The sequence below is a fragment of the Dasypus novemcinctus genome, chromosome 10 (assembly GCF_030445035.2).
Source record: "Dasypus novemcinctus isolate mDasNov1 chromosome 10, mDasNov1.1.hap2, whole genome shotgun sequence".
In the NCBI taxonomy this organism is placed as follows: Eukaryota; Metazoa; Chordata; class Mammalia; order Cingulata; family Dasypodidae; genus Dasypus; species Dasypus novemcinctus.
Genome location: NC_080682.1, coordinates 104,472,937 through 104,489,815, shown reverse-complemented (window position 1 = coordinate 104,489,815; position 16,879 = coordinate 104,472,937). Strand labels below are relative to the sequence as shown.

Sequence of the window (16,879 nt, the reverse complement as noted above, 5' to 3'; positions counted from 1 at the left end):
CTCCACGGGGATGCCCCTGCACGGCATGACCCTCCTTGCACATGGCAGCACTGCACGTTGGCCAGCTTACCACATGGGTCAGGAGGCCCTGGGTTTGAACCCTGGACCTCCTATATGATAGGCAGACGCTCTATCATTTGAGCCTCATCTGCTTCCCTGTACTAGGTTTATATTATTTTTGTAACTGCTTTATAAATTTGAAAGAGTTTCAAGGTAAAAAGTTAAAGAAAAAAAGGATATTACTGTGATATAAAGAAATACTTGAATATAGAGTGTAAACTTTGTATCATTGTAAATTTCTTGAAGTTGATAACTGTACTTAAGGTGGTTACATAAGTCAGTGTCCTTGTTTTTAGGAAACATACATGGATGTATCATGTGTTCAAGGAGTAGGATGGGTGCAACTTGCTTGCAGAGATTCAGAGAACAGATGACAGAAAGGCAAATAGGGGATTGATTGATAAATTGAAAATTATACGGCAAATATGGTAAAATATTAAAATTGGCAGGCCTGGTTATCTGGGGTATGAGGGTATGTTGTAGTTCTTCGTATGGAGTTTGTATTATTTATGCAAATGTCCTGTTAAGTTGGAAATTCTTCCAAAATGAAAAGGTTTAAAAAAATATTTTTCAATTATAATTTAGTTCTGGAAATAGAAATTAGTGAAGGTTACACAACATTGTCAATGTACTTAACGTTGCACAATTGTACATTTAAAAATTGGCAAAATGGTTCTATATTATATATATTTTAACCACAGTAAAAAAAAATGTTAAAATGAAAAAGTCATTGCTATAGAAAACAAAATGGCAAGACTATTCTAAGTTAAAGATGACATAACAACCAAATGTAAACCTTATTTTATTCTTGGTTAAAAACAATAATCACGAATGATTTTTTGGGGATAATTGAGAAAATGGATAGGTTATTAGATAATATTAGGATATTATTAATTTTCTTGAGTGAGAAAATAGTACTGTAGTTCTTTAACAGAATGTAATGAATGTTGTTATTTAAGTTTTCCTTTAACCCTTTACGCCCACTACAATATTCAGGTTTTAAAAGAATTCCATAGTTTGCGATGGTAGGCTTTGGGCCTGCTGGAAATGGTGATTCCCTAGACATTGCCATCATCTTCTAAAATAATTAACATATGTAAAAGCCTCTCAGACACTGCCTGGCACATAGTTAAGCACTCAAAATGTTAGTTCCCTAACATAAGGGGGGAAAGCAACTATGGACTAACTAGATTACTATTTTCTAGCAATGGAAGAACTTGTATCATTGATACAAAGGCCGTGGCCACCAGAGGTTCTGAAGGGAGGGAAGAGGAAGAATAGGTGCAACATGGGGGCATTCTTGGGACACTGGAATTGTCTTGCATGACCTTGTAAATGACAGATACTGGCCATTATACATTTTGTCAAAACCCATAAAATTGTGTGGGGAAAAGTATATGCTATAATGTAAATTATAATCTTGGTTAGTACAGTGCTTCAATATGTATTCATCAATTCTAACAAATGCCCCACACTAATGTGCGGCAGCTTGCTCGGTCGGTAGAGGTGGGGTCTGGCTGCGGACGAGGGGTCAGTCCAGCTCAGGACGAGGGGTCAGTCCCGCTTGGGACGAGGGGTCGGTCCCACTTGGGACGAGTGGTCAGTCCGGCAGCAGACGAGGGGTTGGTCTCACAGGGGTTGCGCGGTTTGGCTGACGGGGTCGCCCGGCGAAGCCGGCGACGAAGGGGTCGCCCGGAGAAGCAGGCGACGAACTGGGGACAAGGGAGGCCAGGCCCTTGTCGGAGGCTCTCAGGACTGGAGGGCGCATGGCAGAAGAACTACCGCGGAGACAAGGTAAACACGCAAGTCCACTTTATTGAGGGAGAGGCAACAGTTTTGTAGGGGCTGGGGAAGGCTGATTGGTCGAAGCCACGCCCTGTTCTGATTGGTTGCTGGCGAAAGGTCAGTGGGCGGTACTGGACGGGGGAGGGGTGGTGGTTAGGGATTGGCTGGCGCTGTTGCTGAGGGAAGTGGCAGGGTTTAGGGATTGGTGGCTGCTGTTGCTGGGATGGAGGGCAGACTTGAGTTTCCCGCCCACGCCCGGCTGTTGCTGCTGTCGGGGGGAGGGAAAAGGGCAGACTGGATTTTTCCGCCCACGCCTGGCTGTTGCTGCTGTCAGGGGAGGGGAAAAGGGCAGACTGGAATTTTCCGCCCTGCGCCTGCGCAGGGAGAAAGAAGAAGAAGGGTGCCGCCCCACAGGCATCGTGTGGCGCCATCCGGGAGGAGGGGCGGCCGCGGAAGCATGGCTGCCAAGAAGGGGAGACCCGAGGGCACTCTGCGCCCATGCCGAGCTCCCTTCAGGGGTGGCGGTGAGTCCGACCAGCCACCCTATTATGGGGGCAGCGGCTTGGCCTGCCGCGGCTGCTCCCCCGCCAGGCCAGCAAACCACACTTCAGCCCGAGGGGTGACTGCACTAATGAAAGTTGTTGTTAATGTGGGAAAGTGTGGGAGGGGGAGGAGGTAGGATATATGGGAATTCCCTATATTTTTGATGTAACATTTATGCAATCTAAAGCTCCTTTTAAAAAATAATTTTTTAAATAAGTAAATATCAGTTCTTTTCCTTATTCCCATTCCTTTACTTCTGATACTCTTTATAATCCTTTGACAGGTGTTGTAAATATCCAACAAATGCTTTGAAATTTTTCACATAACAGGCAAACCAAAATTAGGAAATAATTGGGTTGAAACACAGACCAAAATTCATTGAGATTAAATGGACATTAATTTTGGATAAACCACTATGAGAAAAGTCCTAGCTTGGTGGATAGGTCTGGAATAGTTCCAGTAATAACAGCAGCTAGCTTTTTGGAGCACTTTATGTGTTCTGTCTCATTCACTCTTCAATTAATTCACTGCAGTTTTTACTATAATTTTTACCATTTTTCATAGTGAGGAAGTCAAGCTACAGAGAAGATGAGTAGTTTGCCAAAGGTCACAGAACTGGTATGTGGCAGAGTCAGACTCCAAACTTCATACAAAACTCTTGCTCTTGACTACCGCTTTATGTTCTCTCCTATTGTCCTCCTCCATGTGAAGGATGAGATTTGGTTCTGTGTACTCTTCTCAAAGACATGTTAGGTATCCTTCTAGACAAAATTATTATGCAGTACTAGAGGGTCATTTAGAGTAGGCAGACAACCATCAGGAAATAAGTGCTTACCTGAAGAACAGATGGGATTCTCTCTTGAAGTTCTGAACCTAAAAAGATGAAGACAGCATGATAAATACAATTAGATACTCAGATTTTATTTACACAGGACTACCAAAATTCATATGCTCTTCATTAAGGATATGTCAATAGTAGATGTTTCCTTATTCCTGCCTACCTTTCTTCCTTCCACAAATATTATTAAGCACCTCCTAAAGGCCAGGCAGTGTGCTAGGTTCTGAGGATGGGAAAATCAGTAAGATGCCTCTATCTATGGTCTAGTTGGAAGAAATATAAGTAAATAAATGTGAGCCACAACATACAAATGATCCAGAACAGAAACCTGTACACGATATGGTAGAACACAAAGAAAAGAGGGGTCACTGCTACTGGGGAGTGGAACTATTTGAGTTGAGTCTTAAAAATGGAAGAATTATTTAGCACTGCAAGGAAAATCATCCTACTTAGAGAAAAGAAAGTTATGTGTTTGGGGAATAGCAAGCAACTGGATATGACTGGAACTTAAGTATCAGGGAAGGGAACAGAGTAAGAGATAGACTGAACAAGTAATCAGGGACTAGGTCATAAAGAACTCTGTACGTTATACCAAGGAGTTCCATTTTTACCCTACAGACAGTGGGAAGCCCTCAGAAGATTTTAAACACAGAAGTGACATGGTAAGGTAAGTTTTGGAAAGATAACCCTAGTAGCAGGTGAGCAATCAGAAGAGGTGAACTGGAACCAGTGAAATGGTCCCTGCAATAGCCCAGGAGAAAGGGGATAAGACTTACATTATTAGAAGAGGGGCAGGGAGGATAGAAGGAAGGGGCAGCAACAAGAGCTGTTATCAGTGCCAGAATGGACACCAGAGCCAAGGGACATGGAAGAGAGGATATGGTTCTTGGTTTCTGGTTCAGCTGACTAGGAAATCAGAGTATTTTAGTTCCACATCCTGAAAACTTTGAATCTAATCTGTGGAAAAACCTGAAGACAAACAGATTTGTGATTGAATGCTGACTCCACAATTTCTAAAGTGGGACCTCTGACAAATCTCTGTAACTTGGTTATCTTGTCCTTATAATGCAATAATAAGAGTTGAACCAATCTTAAACTCTCTAAGATGGTTTCCTCTTTTGTAAAGAGAATATTTATATTTGTCCTGTAGTGTTTTTGTAAAGATTAGAGATAATATATGGAAAATGCCTAGCACAGCACCACAGAAGGTACTCATCAAACAGTAGTTAACAAATGATGGAAAAAATAGATTAAGAGGGTAAAGCAATAAGGGAAAAAAGGCTTCAATAAATGTAAAGAATTCAAGAAATCATGTGAACTTGTGAGCAGCATGTGCTCCAGGAATATATACAAATTCATATGTTTTTATACCTGTGGCTGTTGCATATAAGATACCCAGTGAATATCTGCTGAATACATAGATAAATAAACTACCTAATACCTTTTGTTAGCACCTAGAGAAAACAAAGGGGAGGCAGCACTCTATAGGCGTTATGAAAAAAAAAAAAAAGACTTTAGGTTTGTGTCTTAACTCCAAACCATAACTCATCTTAGAACAATTGGTTAAACTCTTTGAACCTGAGTTCTATATGTATGAAATTGAGATAATATCACCTGGTCACCAAGAGGACCAATTCATTCATTAAACAAATATTTAGTTTACATTGTAGTTAATACTCTCCCCCAATCCATGCAGTGTAGCAGTGCTCTAAAATGTATTCACCAAATGCAATAAATGTGCCACACTTATGAAAGAGGTTGTTAATGTGGGAGGAGTTGGGGGGTGGGGAGTGGGGTATATGGGAACTTCTTATATTTTTTAATGTAACATTTTGTGTGATCTATGTATCTTCAAAAAAAAAAAAAGACAAAAAATTTGCTAAAAAAATATATTTACATTTCACACCCATCAGAATGGCTGGTATTAAAAAAATGGAAAATAACAAGTGTTGGAGAGGATATGGAGACATAGGAACACTCATTCATTGCTGGTGGTAATGTAAAATGGTGCACCTGCTGTGGAAGACAGTTTGGCGGTTCCTCAGAAAGCTAAGTACAGAACTATCACACGATCCAGCAATCCTACTACTAGGTATATGGCGCCCAGCGTGGGGCAGGTAAGGACCCCCGTCCCCTCCCGGGCCTAACAACCCGCCGGAGAGGGCTCTTCCGTCCGCCCTTAGCGGACCCCTCGACCAGCCCCGTACAGGCTCGGTCTCTTCCGCCCGGCACTCTGCGAGGGCCCCTCATCGCCCCCCCCCAGGAGGGCTCTGGCGCACTGCAGCTCAGGCCACTCGGGCCCAGCCGCCCTAGAGGCATCCGATTAAGTCCCTGCTGTCCCTCCACCTTACCCCCGCCTCGCTCCATAATTTGGCGGACCCCATGCCTGTTCTCCTCCCACCGCAGCCATTCCTTCTATACTTCCTCCTCGTCACCTTTCTGTTTGTCGTCCTCCTCTCTGCCTTCTGCCTTGCCGACACGGCTCCTAGGGACTGGAACCCTGGCCAAAGAATCCTCTTAGCCATTGCCTTTCTCCTTCTCATCCTCGCTCTGGTCTCCCTTATCGTCCTGTTCCTCAAAAGGCCTTTCCCTTTTTTCCCCTCCCTCTCTCTCGCCATGGGGACCTCTCTCTCTCGCAAGTAAGCACCCCAGGTCCGCGCCCTGGCGGCCCTGCTTGACTTCCATCAATGCAAGGTCTCTGTCCAACAGCTGCAGTCCTTTTGGGACCTCCTTCTTCCCTTTAATCCCTGGCTTGCTACTGTTACTCTGGGACCCTGACACCTACCGAATTCTCGTCGACCGCGTCGCCGCGGCTATACAGCACGAGAATAAACACTTTCCCCCGGGCCTTATTCCCACCCTCATTACGCTCCAGTCCTGCCTCCAGGGGGCTCTCCCCCCCCAGACCTATTTTACAGAGGAGGAGGAGGACAACGCTCCCGCCGCATCTAACTCCGATTTTGCCTCAGCATGCGGGCCAGAACACCAAACCCGCCACCGCAGCCGAGGCCAACAAGGAGGGAGCGCTGCCGCCTGAGGGCCCTGCAACACCAGATGAACAAGCTCTCCCTGGGTGCGACGGATCCAGAGGAAACGAGGAATCTACTTCATCTATACCGCGCAGCTAAACGCGCTCACCCCGCCCCTCACCCAAACCTCTCTGCTCTTCTCCTCTCCATGCTCTCGCTCCTCCTCACAACCCCGACGGTGCTCTCCAATCCACAACATCAACCTTTCAATTGGTCTCCTTTTTTATAATCCGGAAAGCACCAGTCTCCTCCCCATCACCTTCAGTCCCAGTCGGACCAGCCGGCAGAGGCCGTCTGCCCATTGCCATGGCAGCCCCCTTTTCTTCTAAACTAAAAAACAAGGGTGAGATGAGGTAACAAGCATGCTACCATCGTTGGGCAGGCCCAGCACGTTGAGATGAGGCCTCGTCTCCTGCTGGGTGAGTGCTTGGCGTGGGTAGATTGTCGCCCCCCTGCTACTCTTGCCCGTAACGGCTGCCTCCTCTATCTCCACCCAGCATCCGGTCTCCATAGGGGCCGCCCTAGGGTAATCGGCCTGCCTCTCCCGCGCCTCACCAGAACCCAACCCACAACTTCCCCTTATCTTCTGCCCCAGCCCCCATATACCCCCCTGCCAGAATGATAACCTCACCTCTGCCCCTTTACCTAGCAACAGCCTCCAACAACCAATCGGAGGTCGCCTTCAGCTTAAGCCAATCCGCACCCCACACGTCACCCCTTACCCTCGTACCTCACCCCCAACCGTCCCCCAGCCAATTAGCAGCCTCCCCTCACATACATTGCCTTAATTGCCTTAATTGGCTTAGCCTTGCTACCGCCAGCGCCCTAGCCTATATAAACGCTTGTCTTCCTCAATAAAGCAGACGCGTTGCCACCACTCTCCGTCTCCGCAGCATTCTTCCCGCCGCTGTGCGTCCGCCCTTGACACCGCCCGCTGTCCGCCGTGCGCCCTCAGGTATATACCTCAAAAAATTGAAAGCAGGGACTCAAACAGATATTTGAACACTTGTGCTCATAATGGCATTATTCACAATTGCCAAAAACTGGCAGCAATCCAAGTGTCCATCGACTGATGACTAGATAAATAATTATGTGGTACATATATACAATGGAATGTTCTTTAGCCTTAAAAAAAGAATGAAGTCCTGATACATGTGATAACATGGATGAACCTTGAAGACGTCATGTTGCGTGAAATAAGACAGACACAAAAGGACAAAAATTTTTTTAATCCATGGAACTATACTACACTATCAGTGAACCCTAAGTTAAACCATGGATTATAGTTAAGAGTACAATTATAAAAATGTACTATCATAAATTGTAACAAATGTTCCATACCAACACAAGGTGTTATTGATGGGTGGTATATGGGAATCCTGTATTTTAGTATGATTGCTCTGTAAACTCAAAACTTCTCTAATAAAATAAATAAATAAAACACAAATATTTATTAAGAACCTACTATGTGTCGGACACCATTTTTAGACCCTTAGCATAGAACGGTGAGCAAAATTTAGTCCCTGTGATTCTTAAATTATGGGTGGGGGGAGAAAGACAATATTTAAATATACAATTATGTATAATGTATCAAATAGTGATATCTGCTATTAAGAAAAATAAAGCAAGGTAAGGGGATAGAGCTTGATGGAGAAGGCTATTTTACATAGGATAGTCAGGGAAGTCCTCTCAGATAAGATGACATTTGGGCACAAACCTGATATAATATAAAGCAGCAAGGCATATAGATATTTGAGGGAAGAATGTACAAAGGCCTGTGGTGGGAGAGACATAAGGAATCAAGGAATAGTATCGCTAAAGCTGAGTAAGTACTATAAAATGAGGATGCAGATTATGTAAGGCCTTGTATAAGCCATGGTAAGGACTGGAGATTTTATTTGAAGTGAGATGGGATACCACCGGAGAGTTTTGATCAGAGGAATGATGTAAGCCACCTTGGTTTTAAAAGAATCACCCTGATTTAGTGTGAAGGATAGGAGACAAGCGTAAAAGTAGGGAGACCAGTTAAAAAGCTAGGGTGATGGCAGTAAAGGAGATGAGAAGACTAGGAACTGGTCCCCAGTGGTTAAGCAGAACAGAAAGCATGAGGCCAGAAACTGAAAGTGAGAAATGGTTTGATTTCTAGATTCAGTTAGATATAGAAAGAAAGAGCAGTGTCAAGGATAACTCTAAGGATTTGGGCCTGAGCAACTAGAGAAGTAGAATTACCATTTACTGAGATTGGGGAAGGAGCAAGATAACAGGAAAGTTAAGGCTTAAGATGCTTAGTAGGCATACAAGTTGAAATGATGAAAGAAAATTGTGGGAAAGATGAAGCAGAATGCAAATATTAACTATACTTAATTATTGTTATTAACATCCTTACCTTAAGAGGGAAAAGGCTTGTTTGAAAATGGTATCATTCTTCAGGTACAGCACCTACAGCAAAAACAGTCATTTAGACAACTGTAAGCATTCAAGCACCTCTTTCAAAGAGGCTAGAAACCCGCAATACACAGTCCAAAGGAATTATCCTACAGTTAACAACAAATATGCACAAATACCAAGGGCATCTTTTTCTTATTCTGTCCACTATCTGGCACATAGAAACTGCAAAGAAGAAGGGAAAAAAAAAAAGGCCCACCCTTCCACCCTGCATTTAAAAAAAAAAAAAATGGATTGATTGATTTTCCCTCTTTCCCTTCCTCCCACCCTGCTGTTTTTGCTGTCTGTGTTCTCTTCTCTTATCATTTTCTCTCCTCTAGGATTCACCAGGATTTGATCCTGGAGACTTCTAATGGGGAGACAGGCTTCCTGTCAATTGCACCACTTCAGTTCCTGGTTGTTTTTGTTTGTTTTTTTAAAGATTTATTTATTTACTTATTTCTCTCCCCTCCCCACCTCGCCCCCCGCCCTGGTTGTCTATTCTCTGTGTCTATTTGCTGTGTCTTCTTTGTCCGCTTCTGTTGTTGTCAGCGGCATGGAAATCTGTGTTTCTTCTTGTTGTGTCATCTTGTTGTGTCAGCTCTCTGTGTGGGCAGCACCATGCCTGGCAGCCTGCACTTTCTTTCGCGCTGGGCAGCTCTCCTTAAGGGGCGCACTCCTTGCGCGTGGGGCTCCCCTACGCAGGGGACACCCCTGCATGGCACAGCATTCCTTGCGCGCATCAGCACTGTGCATGGGCCAGCACCATACAGGTCAATGGGGCCCGGGGTTTGAACCACGGACCTCCCATGTGGTAACGGATGCCCTAACCACTGGGCCAATGGTTCCTGGTTTTTGCTGTGCTTTACCCTGACTCTCCCCTTGTCTCTCTTTTTTTTTTAAGGATTTATTTATTATTTATTTATTTCCCCCTCCTTGCAGCTTGTTTTGCTGTCTGCTCTCTGTGTCCATTTGCTGCATATTCTTCTGTATCTGCTTGTCTCCGTTTGTTGCAATATCTTGCTGCGACAGCTCTCTGTGCAGTACAGGCTGTCAGCTCTCCGCAGGCATAGGCCAGCTTGCCTTCCCAAGGAGGCCCTAGGACGCAAACCCAGGGCATCCCATACGGTAGACAGGAGTCCAAACAATTGAGCCACAGCCATTTCCCTCTTGTCTCTCTTTTGATGCGTCATCATCTTGCTGCATGACTCACTTGTGTGGGGTACTGGCTCATCACGCAAGCATTTGTGCAGGCACTGGCTTGCTGTGTAGGCACGCTTTATCTTCCTCTTTTTCACCATGAAGCCCCAGGGATTGATCCCAGGTCCTCCCATATGGTAGTCAGAAGCTCTATCACTTGAGCCACATCTATTTCCCCCATGCTGCATTTTTTACCCTGCTTCCCCTATCTTTATCTATTTTTTCTATCAGTCAACAACCACAAGGCATCTTCCATGTAAGACACCAGGTGAAAAGCTTTCTTATATGTGCTCTAATTCTCAAAATAACACTGAAAGAATTTTACAGGTGAAGCAACTGAAGCTGAGGGGTTACCTTCTAAGAAATTACAGCTAATAAGTGGCTAAGAGGACTGTTTTACCCCAAAGTCTGTATCTCTAATGCAACAGACTATCTCTCTCAGTAATAAAAATAATAATACCAATATAAAAAGAAAATAATAATAATGGCAAGAAGCAGTAGACATGGCAGCTTCCCTCCCTAAGCCTCCTCTCTCCCCAATTATTTCAATTTCACTCTGCTGTGACCCTGCTAGCACCACTCAACCATCAGTGGTATGGGTTTACTAAGGAAGTATTTAACAAAGAGATCTTTTTATAAAGTAATTAGATAATAAATATAAAATGTACTTAAAGTTCTATAACATAAAGAGAAGTCTTCATACTGTGGGAAACAATGTTAATTTCTTCAGCATGTATGTGTTAAAAGTAGGAACCCAGAAAAAGCCAAAGTAGTTACAACCCTAGGTACTGGTTCTCCTGAAGGCTACAGAAATCCACAGGGTATATGGTCAAGGCAGATGGATTTGGAGTTCTGTACCATGGCAGAGGGCCCTACTTTGGAATTCGTGCTCCTGAGTGTGATGGAGCTGGACTCAGATGTGACTTTTCTACACATGCCTCTTCTGTCACTTTTACTGAACCTGTGGTTGGCCCTAGGGATAGTGCATACTCAGGAGACTTGAATCTCTGGATCGCCCATGTGCCAGCTGGGCCTTGAGCATCAGCAGAGTGGTGATTCCTCCTCTCTGGTTTGTTGGTCTGAACCAAGGTCAGCTAACAGGGAGGTGAAGATGGTCAACCACCACACCAGGGAATCAAGAGCACCTACAACTGCAAGCAGAGGAATTGCATCCATCATCCGTGTGGAATCTAAGTCCACTCTTGATCTAGAGTTGGAGAGGGCATCACCATACCAGGGTCCACAGAATGAAGGAATAAAATGTGGACTAGAGTGGACTAACTGATATTCTGCTATAAAACTACTGTGATGAGTAATAGAAGAAATTTTAGCATCGAGGTGGAGAAAGTGGCCACAGTAGTTGCTGAGGGCAGGGAGAGGGAAGTAGAGATGTGATGTGGGGGCATTTTTGGGATTTTGAGTTGTTCTAAATGATATTTCAGGGTCAAATGCTGGACTTTATATATCCTGGCATAACCCACTGAATGTACTGGGGGAGAGTGTGAACTACAGGGTAAACTATTACCTATGTAGTGCAGCAGTGCCCCAAAATGTGTTGAGTGTGATGAGTGTGCCACAATGATGGGGGAGGTTGTTGGTGTGGGAGGAGTGGGGGGGGGGGAGGTATATGGGAACCTCTTTTTTTTGTTGTTGTGTCATCTTGTTGTGTCAGCTCTCCATGTGTGCAGCACCATTCCTGGGCAGGCTGCACTTTCTTTTGCGCTGGGCGGCTCTCCTTACGGGGTGCACTCCTTGTGCGTGGGGCTTCCCTACGCGGGGTGCACTCCTTGCGTGTGGGGCTCCCCTACGCGGGGACACCCCTGCGTGGCAGGGCACTCCTTGCGCGCATCAGCACTACACATGGGCCAGCTCCACATGGGTCAAGGAGGCCCAGGGTTTGAACCGTGGACCTCCCATGTGGTAGGCGGACGCCCTAACCACTGGGCCAAGTCTGCCGCCCCTCTTAGATTTTTAATGTAACATTTTTGTGTGTGATGTATATATCTTCAAAAAAATACAATTGACAAAAATGATGAGATGGGGGGTGGGGAGTGGGTTATATGGGAACCTCTTATGCTTTTCGTATTTTTTATGTTTTTTAATGTAACGTTCCTTGTGATCTATTAACTTTAATTTTTAAAAAAATAGAAGAAAAAAAAGTTTATTATGGAGGGAAGTGGCTGTGGCTCAATCAGTTGGGGCCCCATCTACCATATGGGAGGCCCTGCGTTCACATCCCAGGGCCTCCTTTTGAAGGCAGGCTCGCCCACAAGCACCACAGAGAGTTAACTCAGCAAGGTGAGGCAACAAAAAGGGAGACAAGCAAAAACACAGAAGAGTGCGCAGCGAATGGACACAGAGAACAGACAACAAGCAAGCCACAAGGTGGGGGGATAAATAAAAATAAATACAGACACAGAAGAATGCACAGCAAATGGACACAGAGAGCAGACAGCAAGGAAAAAGCCGCAGGGGATGGGGGATGAAAAAAAAAAGTTGTTATGGAGAAAGATTATGGGAAGATGGTGGAGTAGAAAGTTCTAGAAATCATTCCCTCCACCAAAACAACTTATTGAACTAGCAGAACAGTCTGAATCAATATTTTAAAACTTAGAGTCTAAATGAACACTGTGCAGCATCCAAGGAAAAGCTGGAGGTAGAGGTTGGTAAACTGTGGTAAGTATCAGTGAATTTTTACCCTCCATGCAGTGGCAACAATACCCCATCCACCAACAGCATGGCAGGCAGGAGTGGGGACTGCAGCTCAAGCTTCAGGAACAGTGTGGCCTATAAGAACCTAGGGCCGTGAGGTCTAATCGCTAAAAATACTTTTGATCAGTTACTTCCTATCATTGAGAGGCTGGCTTTGAGGGCAACCATTGTTTCAACACCATCCCCACCCCACCCCCACCCAAACAAAAGTAGCAGAGGAATCTAAAAAGGAAGTACCCCCTCCACTTTTTTTTTTCTATTTTCACTTTCTATTAAATTTGGGAGGAAAAAGTTTGGAAAAGCTGCGTGGCTCTGGTCTTCAACAATAACAAAAATACCTAGCAATCCCCAGAGGAATGGAAGAACTAGATTTCCAGAGTTACAACAAAATAATACTCAAAATGTCAAGTTCTCAACAACAAATTATAAAACAAACAAACAGGAGAGTATGCCCAATAATAAAGAAGAAGAAGAAAAAGATTTGCCTGAGAAAGCACATACGTTGGAACTATTAAATAAACCATATTCTATGTGTTCAATGAGCTAAAGGAATCCATATACAAAGAACTAAAGAAAATTAGGAAAACAGTGTCTGAACAAAATAAAAAGATGGAAATTATAAAAAAGGAACCAAATGGAAACTTTGGAGCAGCAAAGTACTCTAATTGAAATGAAAATCTCATTAGATGGATTCAATACCAGGTTTCAGCAGGCAGGAGAAAGGATCACTGAGTTGAAAGATAAGATGACTGAAATTATTCAGTGTGAAGAGCAGAAAGAAAGTAACTTCAGGGACACCATCAAGTGTGCCCATAGATATCATTGGAGTCAAAGAAGGACAAGAGAGAAAGGAGCAGAAAATGTATTTGAAGAAATAATGGCCAAATACATCCCCAATCTGATGAAAGACATGAATATACTACATCCAGGAAGTTCAACAAACGAAAAGCAAGACAGACCTGAAGAACTCTACACCAAGACACATTAGAGCAAAACCATCAAAATCCAAAGACAAAGAGAAGTTGTTTGTTTTTTTGAGGTACTAAGGGCCAGGGATTGAACCTGGGACCTCATATGTGGGAAGCCACCACTCAACTACTGAGCTACCTTGGTTTTCCTGAATTGGTTTTCCCATTTTTTTCTGCCTGTTGTTTGCTTTTGTTTTTTTCAGGAGGCACAGGGATCTAAACTCAGGACCTCCCACATGGGAGGCAGGCACTCCAACTGCTTGAGCCACAGCAACTCCCTGAAAAGATTTTTGAAAGCAGGAATAGAAAAGCAACTTGTGGGAGGTGGGCATGACGCAACTGACAGAGCATCCACCTATCATATGGAGGGCCCAGGGTTCGATCCCTAGGACCTCCTGACCTGTGTGGTGAGCTGGCCCACATTCAGTGCTGCCATGTGCAAGGAGTGCCATGCCATGTGGGAGTGCCCTTGTGTAGGGGTGCCCCATGTGCAAGGAGTACACCCCATAAGGAGTGCACCCTGCAAGTAAAGCCACCCCACATGAAAAAAAAACGCAGCCCACCCAGCAGTGGCACCACACAGAGAGCTGATGCAGCAAGATAATGTAACAAAAAAGTGACGCAGTTTCCCAGTGCCGCTGGATAATGCAAGTGGATGTAAAAGGACACACAGTGAATGGACACAGAGAGCAAACAATGGGGAGGGGGGAGAGAAATAAATAAAATAAATCTTAAAAAAAAAAAGAAAAGCAAATTGTTACTGGTATTCTACTATAGCATTTTTGTGACTAGTAATGGAAGAAACTGTAGCATTGATCTGGAGAAAATGGCCACAGTAGTTGCTGAGGGCAGGGAAAGGGAAGAAGAAATGAGATGTGGGGGCATTTTGGGACTTGGAGTTGTCCTAAATGATACTGCAGGGACAGATACTGGACATCATATATCCTGCCATAACCCACTGAATGTACTGGAGGAAAGTGTAAACTACAATGTAAACTATAATCCATGCAGTGCATCAGTGTTCCAGAATGTATTCACCAAAAGCAATGAATGTGCCACAATGATGAACGAGGTTGCTGATGTGAGAGGAGTGGGGGGGTGGGGGGTTGAGTATGTGGGAACCTCATATATATATATATTTTTAAAGATTTTGTTTATTTCTCTCCCCAACCCCCTCATTGTCTGCTCTCTGTGTCCATTCACTGTGTCTTCTTCTGTGATCGCTTCTATCCTTATCAGCGGTACCAGGAATCTGTGTTTCTTTTTGTTGCATCATCTTGTCGTGTCAGCTCTCCATGTGTACAGCACCATTCTTGGGCAGGCTGCACTTTTCTTTCACGCTGGGCAGCTCTCCTTATGGGGCACACTCCTTGCGCGTGGGGCTACCCTACGCGGGGGACACCCCTGCGTGGTAGGGCACTCCTTGTGCGCATCAGCACTGCGCATGGGCCAGCTCCACATGGGTCAAGGAGGCCCGGGGTTTGAACCGCGGACCTCCCATGTAGTAGACGGATGCCCTATCCATTGGGTCAAGTCCGCTTCCCTCTTATATTGTTTAATGTAACATTTTTTGTGATCTATGTATCTTTAAAAAAAAAAAGACAACTTAATAAAAAAATAAAAAATAAAAAGCATGGAATGTGGTAGTGTATAACAAAGGGAAATCTAATGTAAAATATTAATATGAATGATATTGTAAATATATAATACTGTTTAAAAAAATATAAATACAAATAATCTAGAGAGATGGAAACAGAATAGCAGCTATATATGACAAGGGAAACACAGAGAGATTGAAAGGAGATGAGCTTTTTTTGTTTGCTTACTTTTTAAAAATTATTATTGGAATAATGAAATGCTTTAAAAATGACTGAAGTGATGAATACACAACTATGTAATTATACCAAGTATTACTGAGTGTAAACTTTGGATGTATTTATGCTTTATTAATAGGTATCAGTAAAATTGATTTACTAAAAAAGAAAAAAAAGCAACTTGTCACTTACAAGGGATACCCCATGACATTAACAGCAGATTTCTCATCAGAAACCACTGAAGCCAGAAGATAAAAGAATGGTATAAAGTCCTTAAAGAAAAGAGCATCAACCAAGAATTCCATATCCAGCAAAATTATCTTTCACAAAAATGGAGAAATTTTAAAAGTAAAAAGTGAAGGAGAAATCAAGACATTTACAGATAAACAAAAGCTGAAAGAATTCATTCCCAGAAGATTTTCCCTACAAGAAATGCTGAAGGGAGTCCTTCAGGCTGAAAAAAAAGGACACTAGAAAATAACTTGAAACCAAAAGGAGAAATAAAGCACTTTGGCAAAGATAACCACATAGATAAACATGAAATCCTGTATTTTTGTACTTTTGGTTTGTAATTGCTTTTTTCCTCCTTTTAGGAAAAAACAGGCAAATGTGTAAAATAACATTACAAGTCTGTTAATGGGCATACAATGTATAAAGATGTAATCTGAGACAGAAGCAATATAAAGGGGAGGGACAGAGATATACAGGAGTGGAGTCTGTAAACTACTGAAATTAGGTTGGTACAAGTCAAAGTAGGTTATTGGTTTAAGATGTTAATTGTAATTACAAAGGTAACCACTAAGAAAATAACTAAAAAATATAGAGTGCGGCGGCTTGCTCGTTCGGTAGAGGTGGGGTCTGGCTGCGGACGAGGGGTCAGTCCAGCTCTGGACGAGGGGTCGGTCCCGCTTGGGACGAGGGGTCGGTCCGGCAGCAGACGAGGGATCGGTCTCACAAGGGGTTGCGCGGTTCGGCTGACGGGGTCGCCCGGCGAAGCCGGCGACGAAGGGGTCGCCCGGAGAAGCCGGCGACGAAGGGGTCGCCCGGAGAAGCAGGCGACGAACTGGGGACAAGGGAGGCCAGGCCCTTGTCGGGGGCTCTCAGGACTGGAGGGCGCACGGCAGAAGAACTACCGCGGAGACAAGGTAAACACGCAAGTCCACTTTACTGAGGGAGAGGCAACAGTTTTATAGGGGCTGGGGAAGGCTGATTGGTCGAAGCCACGCCCTGTTCTGATTGGTTGCCGGTGAAAGGTCAGTGGGCGGTACTGGACGGGGGAGGGGTGGTGGTTAGGGATTGGCTGTCGCTGTTGCTGGGGGAAGGGGCAGGGTTTAGGGATTGGTGGCTGCTGTTGCTGGGGTGGAGGGCAGACTTGAGTTTCCTGCCCACGCCTGGCTGTTGCTGCTGTCGGGGGAAGGGAAAAGGGCAGGCTGGATTTTTCCGCCCCCGCCTGGCTGTTGCTGCTGTCGGGGGAGGGGAAAAGGGCAGACTGGATTTCTCCGCCCA

At 44.4% G+C, this 16,879-nt stretch overlaps 1 protein-coding gene across 1 annotated transcript in view; it reads right to left on the bottom strand.

The window, feature by feature from the left end:
- Positions 1–16,879, bottom strand: part of MRPL48 (mitochondrial ribosomal protein L48) — a 103,506-nt gene that overhangs the window by 68,258 nt on the left and 18,369 nt on the right. Inside the window, exons 2-3 of the mRNA XM_058305929.2 lie at positions 8,642–8,694; positions 3,224–3,261 (exon numbers count right to left, since the gene is read on the bottom strand). Of these exons, the coding sequence (XP_058161912.1) occupies positions 3,224–3,261; positions 8,642–8,694 (91 nt within the window). The remainder of the gene's footprint in view (positions 1–3,223; positions 3,262–8,641; positions 8,695–16,879) is intronic.